This window comes from Budorcas taxicolor, chromosome 2 (assembly GCF_023091745.1).
Source record: "Budorcas taxicolor isolate Tak-1 chromosome 2, Takin1.1, whole genome shotgun sequence".
NCBI classification, from domain to species: domain Eukaryota; kingdom Metazoa; phylum Chordata; class Mammalia; order Artiodactyla; family Bovidae; genus Budorcas; species Budorcas taxicolor.
The window spans coordinates 15814811-15820522 of NC_068911.1; the positions used below are offsets into that span (position 1 = coordinate 15814811).

The 5712-nt window shown below is 60.1% G+C and overlaps 1 protein-coding gene across 1 annotated transcript; it reads right to left on the reverse strand.

Moving 5' to 3' along the window:
• Window positions 1-1635: 1635 nt before the first annotated feature.
• On the reverse strand, window positions 1636-5100 carry HSD3B7 (hydroxy-delta-5-steroid dehydrogenase, 3 beta- and steroid delta-isomerase 7). Its single transcript, XM_052635478.1, has 7 exons — window positions 5028-5100; window positions 4507-4678; window positions 4129-4284; window positions 3732-3840; window positions 3555-3654; window positions 3038-3200; window positions 1636-2529 (listed from the first exon to the last, which is right to left on the reverse strand). Exons 2-7 carry the CDS (start codon window positions 4670-4672, stop codon window positions 2117-2119), a joined length of 1107 nt encoding a protein of 368 aa, XP_052491438.1. The 5' UTR covers window positions 4673-4678; window positions 5028-5100; the 3' UTR covers window positions 1636-2116.
• Window positions 5101-5712: the final 612 nt, after the last annotated feature.

Genomic DNA, 5712 nt, shown 5'->3' on the forward strand with positions numbered 1-5712 from the left:
GGGTACATGGGCAGAAAACAGTGTTCGAAGCCTTCCACTCCATTGGCCCAGGAACATACGTGTGCACAGGGCGGAGGACTTTGGTGTGTGTACACATGGTTTCCTGGAGGCCCTCTTCATGTGAAGTGTGTGTGCGTGAGAGAGACAATGCAGTTGTGACCTTCTGGAACGTAATACCCCACCCCGCCCCAGCCCCAGCTCAGATAGCCAATCTCCTCCCTACCTGGCTGGGCCCTGCCTGTGTGTATGGCCCATAGATGCACGGGACCCCTAAGGTGGGCTGTCCCCAGGAGGGGCGCCTGCCTGTCCATTCCCACAGTGCCCTTCGTCAGGACAGGAAGTTTGCCCCCGGATCTGACTGTAGCCCCCTTGCTCACACTCAGGCTTCTTCGGGGATGTCAGAGCAGGCCCCAGCACCCCCGACCCAACCCTTTTTCCTTCCGGCCGCCCAGCCAGGATACCCTCTCAGCCCAGGTGTTTCCGGAATTCCCACGGCCTTGGGGCCACGAGGAGAAGGCTGGAGCCATGGCTGGAGAGATGCTGTTGCCTCCTTGCGTGGCATTAGGTCTGTAACTGCCCATCTCTGGGCCTCAGATGGACCAAAGGATCCCTGAGGGTCTGCTTCTCCAAGTCCCACCCACCACAGGATGTTTGCCTATTGGCTGCTGTGTCCGTGCGTGTCCTGGAACTGTCGTCTGGGGGCTGGTGTGTCTTGCATGTTCTCAGACGAGTGTGTGCTGCCCACCTGCCCGCCAAGCCCCTACCACCATCAAGCCCCTGTGTGCCCCGTGGGTGGTCCCGGGCCTGGCCAGGGCTCGCTGCTTCCCCTCCCCCCTTCTCCCTAGCCCTGCCTTTCACGAAGCACACTGCGTGTCCATCCCATGTGCCTGTGGGTTGATGCACGCTCTTGCCACGCCTTGAGCGTGTGTACATGATGTGTTCTATGCATTCACCCTGCCCCACCCCCAGCCTGCCCCGCAGAGGACAAGATGGGTGGCCCCCGGCTCCCTCCTCCCCCACCCGCCCCCCCACCTTGCCTGCTGTGCAACCGTGTGCGTTGGCGTGTGTTTGTGTCGCTGGCGTGTCACGTGATGTAGCCGTGTTTGCTGACATGAGCCCCTGCCCCTTCTGTTTCTCCGTTGGTTTCTAGAGCTCTTTCCCTCTCCTCCCCGGAGGGGACAGGACTCCTGGGGCCTGGCTGGGGGCCCAGAGCCAGGCCATCCTCTCCTGTTAGCCCTCAGAGTCCCATTTCTCTCTATTGGTGACCAAGTTGCAAATGGATAAAATACAGGAAAATTCTGCCCCCCACCCCCGCCCTGCATGTCCTGTCCCCAGAGCCCCCCACCCCCACCCCGGGCCGGGTTGGGCCCCGTGGGACGGGAGAAATAGCAACTAATCCAACAGCGGGATGCTGTGTGCTCACTTCCTTCTGTCCCCACGAGGGACGGGCGCCGTGGGAGCGGGAGAGACATGGTGGGAGGTGGGGGGGCGTGCTGGCCGGGCGGATGGGCACAGGCTCAGAGTTTTAATCCAGGGCTTGGACAGGTATGCATTACTGGGGCAACCTCAGGCAGAGTAGGGGGCAAGAAGGGAAAAATACACAGACTTCCTCAGCCTTTATTGATGAGTATTGAAAGATAAATGTCTAAAGGTAACAAATGTTTAAAATCATGGGACTGTGACCCCCAAGCAGGGACCAAGGTGGTGGGAAGAGTTAAGAGAGCGTCTTCATTCTGAAACCAGGCCTGAGGACCACGAAGGACACCCAAGGGCCAGCAACGAGGGCCTGCGGGCCTTCCGCCCACTTTCTGCTCGGAAAGCCAGAAATGGGATGGCGTCGTTGAGAACGTCAGGGCGGTGAGATCCTTACTAAGCAGCCATGAGGCCTGAGTTGAGAGTGAAGACACAGACACGCCTGCCCCCAAACCCTGCCCTAGAACTTAGGGACATTAAGACACAAGCTCAAGGCTCCTGGATTCCAAGGTGGAGGGCTCTGGGACCGCCAGTCACATCAGCCCCCTCCTCTGGCTCAGCCTGCCCTCCCCACCAGGGTCTGAGGGCTCTGGGGCCCAACGATGCGGTGCCATGCCAGGCTCCGGGCCCAGCTGCACCGTCGCTAGGCTGAGCCCTCCACGGTCTGCACCCAGCGGATGGTGCGGGTCCGGCTCTCCTCCCAGGAGAAGAGGGGCTCGTAGCCGAAATGGCGCCGAGCCTTGTCGGTGCTGACAGTGAAAGTGGTGTTGGCCACGGCCAGTGTGTAGGGGTTGAGCAGGGGTGCATAGAGCATCAGCGGTCGCAGCAGCCACTGCAGCAGGGTGTTGAGGGCGGCCAGGAGCACCAGCAGCCAGTAAGGCATCAGTGGGCGGGTGCCCACAAGCCGCAGTCCGCAGGGACCCAGGAACTCCATGTTGAAGTCCTCATAGCTCTTGTAGGGTGAGTTGTCATAGCAGAAGTACACCTGGCCGCCCATGAGGGCAGCTCGGTGTTCAAGCTCCCGGGCCACCAGCACGTGCATCCAGGCCACGTTACCTGCGGGGGTGGGGGTGGAGGTGCCGAGGAGAGAATGGGGGGGATATGTCCTTGAGTGCCCTGATAGCCACATAGATGCTGCTGTCTCCTGGGCCACTGCATGAACAAGCCACCCTCTCGGGTCCGCATCGATACCACCCACGTCACTATAGCCCTGCTGAAGGCTGCCTAGCCAGGTGCTTCCCCAGGCCAGCCTGTATGGATACCGTTCCTTCATCTCTTGGTCCTGGGGAGATGCTCCCCCTTCTTCTCTCCTGAGGAGATGCTACCCCCAAAACTGCAACACTTTCAGCCTATGACTTGGTGTTTATGTCAGCCTTCCCCACTCACAAGGATACTGTTTCCTCTATGGCCCCTGAAGACGATGCCCACATATCAGAGTCTGTTCTGGCCCATGTATAAACCGTCCTTTTTTAGCTAGAGTATATAACACCCCCCACTTCTGAGAACCACGCAAGTCCTGCCCTGTTTTTTTTCAGCCTCCCCCACCACCCAGCCCGGGCCTCACCCACGTAGACTCGGCCATGCTCCACAGAGGCTGGAATGGCTCGGAAGAGCCGGCCCCCCAGGCGCAGGCCCTGGTGGTAGAAGTCCCTCATGATCTGGTGCCCTTCGCCGTAGATGCCAGTGGGACGCAGGGCGCATGTCACTAGGGGCAACCCCCCTAGGACCTGGGGGCAAAAAAGGCACGCCCTGCTCAGACCAAGGATCTGGTGCTGTTTTCCGCCCTGGTCCCTTCGAGTTTGAGAGGGAAGGAAACCAGGGCAGGATGCAAAGGAGCCCATGGTGAGAAAAACAAAAACAAAAACCAAACCAAACAAAAAAACCCAGGGGTTTCCCTGGAGGTCTAGTGGTTAAGACTCCACCCTTCCACTGCAGGGGGTGAGGGTTCAATTCCCTGGTTAAGGAAATAAGATCCCACATGCCATGCAGTGTGGCCAGAAGGAAAGAAAAAAGCCCACAGGCTCTGGTTCTGCCTCTGCCAGGCAGCCCCATCTCCCATGTCTCATCTTTTCGAGTCTCACCTCCCTTCCATTGGCTTCCAGGACGAGCCGCTCAGCTAGGGCCTTGCTGCAAGGATAGGGATGTCGGTGTACAGCTTCGTAGGGGGTGTTCTCATTGCCCCTAGTAGGGGGAGAGGGAAGATTCTTAATGCTGAGGGGAGGTGGGGCCCTGGAAGGACTAGGGGGACCTCAGCTCACCTGTAGAAGGGCTGGCCTTTGATGTTGGGCCCCACAACTTCCATGCTGCTTGTGTAGATCAGGAAGCGTGTTCCAGTCTGCACACAAGCCTCGATCACATTCTGTGTGCCTGAGGGAGGTAGGGGGCTGTGTGTCCAAACTGAAGCTTCCTCCCCATCCGCCTCTTCCCCTCCCCATCCCAACACTGGACGAGGACACATGCCCGCCTTCCCCAGGCCTGGGGAAAACCACAGAGGTCAGAGGACCGGCCTGCCACCACAGGGGCAGAAGGGACAGATCGTCACAGGCTGATCACAGAGGTCAGGGTCAAAAAGGGAGCAGGGAACAAACAGCCAAGATCAGGCCATGGGCCAGGGAGTACTAAGGACATGGTCAGAACAGGTAGGGAGCAGCTCACCCTGGACGTTGACCTCGTGGATGGTCTCAGGACTGGTTTTCCCAAACACATCCACCAGCCCAGCTGTGTGGATGACCACGTGGGCTCCGGCCACGGCCGCTGCCACCTCGTGGGCCTGGGTCACATCCCCCTGGATGGCAGTCACCTGCACGGGCCCTGGGAGCGGGTAGGGGCAGGCAGAGGCAATGTCAGAGCTGAGACCATCAGCCAGCTGCTGGGCTTGGCCCACACCCTCAGGAGCCACATTTTCCTAATGACTCATTCATCCTATCCGCTCCCGCCGGAGAGACATAACAGGCATCATCTTTTCCGCCACTCAGAAGGGAGTCCACACCCTCCCTACCCTCTGCTGCCCCTCCTCCACCCCTCCCCCGTCACCTGTCTTCAGCTCCTCCAGCCAAGGACCCAGGTGTAGGTCAAAGATGCGCAGCTCACGGAGCCGGGGTTCCCGCTGCAGCAGCATTCGGACCACATGTTCCCCCAGGAAGCCACAGCCACCTGTGACCAGGTACACCAGCTCCTGGGTTTGGGCAGAGTCGGCCATACCTGGCTGGGGAAAGACACCCGGCCTCACTTGGGTGGCCTGCTGCCGATTGCCCCAGCAAGGGCTGCCCCTTTCCTCCTAGAAGGGGCCTCTGACTCAGTTGCCCGGAGCAGTGAGCCAGAGGCTGGAGCGTTTTCTGGAGGCTGTGGCTGTGGGTGCAAGTGGCCAGGCTACCTGCCCTCTGACCCTGCCAGCTGCAGTTTCCGAGATAAGGGGGTGGGCTTGGCACGAAAGAAGGGGTCAGGGTTTGAGGGAGAGGGAGAAGTTCGGGGGCCAAAACGAAGGGTGGTTGGCAGGGAGCTGGGGCAGGGGGTAGAGGAAGGCGGGAAGGGCGGAGCTGGGGGAAGGGACCTACCTGCAGCCAGAGTCCTAGGGCGCCCAACTAGGTACCGAGGCGGTCTTCTGTGTCTCCTGGGCCAGCGCCACACGGTCCCTTCCGCTTGCTCCTCCTCCCTCCTGGCCCATTCCAGGAACAGAGACCAGCCCAGCCTCCACCTCTCCGCCCCCCAGCCTTGCCACAGGGCACCCTCTGGTGGCCACTCGGCTGCACAGGCTTCTGGTTCCAGCAGAGAGCTTGTGGAATGGGGATGGGGAAACAGAACCTGCTGGGTGGGTGCTGAGTAGGGGTTTTGGCGGCTGCAGAACAGGGGAGGCAGGGTGACCTCACTCCCGGCACATGACATCAGTGTTTCCCTCTTGGTGGCCCTCCCAGGAGACCTGGAGCCCAGCAGCAGCTGTGGTTCTGGGAAGGGAAGGGAGGCCTGACCTTGGCCTGGCTCTGGCTGGCCTTGGCGGGGATTTCTGGATGGTTGGTCCAGCCTATCAGGTGGCCCGAAGTGATGGGGGCTGAGTCTGTAGGTCTGGCCTCTGGCCCCAAAGCCCCTCTACCCACCCCAAACTGCAGGCCACCTGTTCCCCCACCATCTTCGCTTGTCCCACCCTCTGTCCTCAATCCCCATCCCACCCTACTCTTTCCCAAAGATACTGACCAAGCACTTTTGTACAATAAAGTTTAATCACAATTATAAAAATGTGGCGTC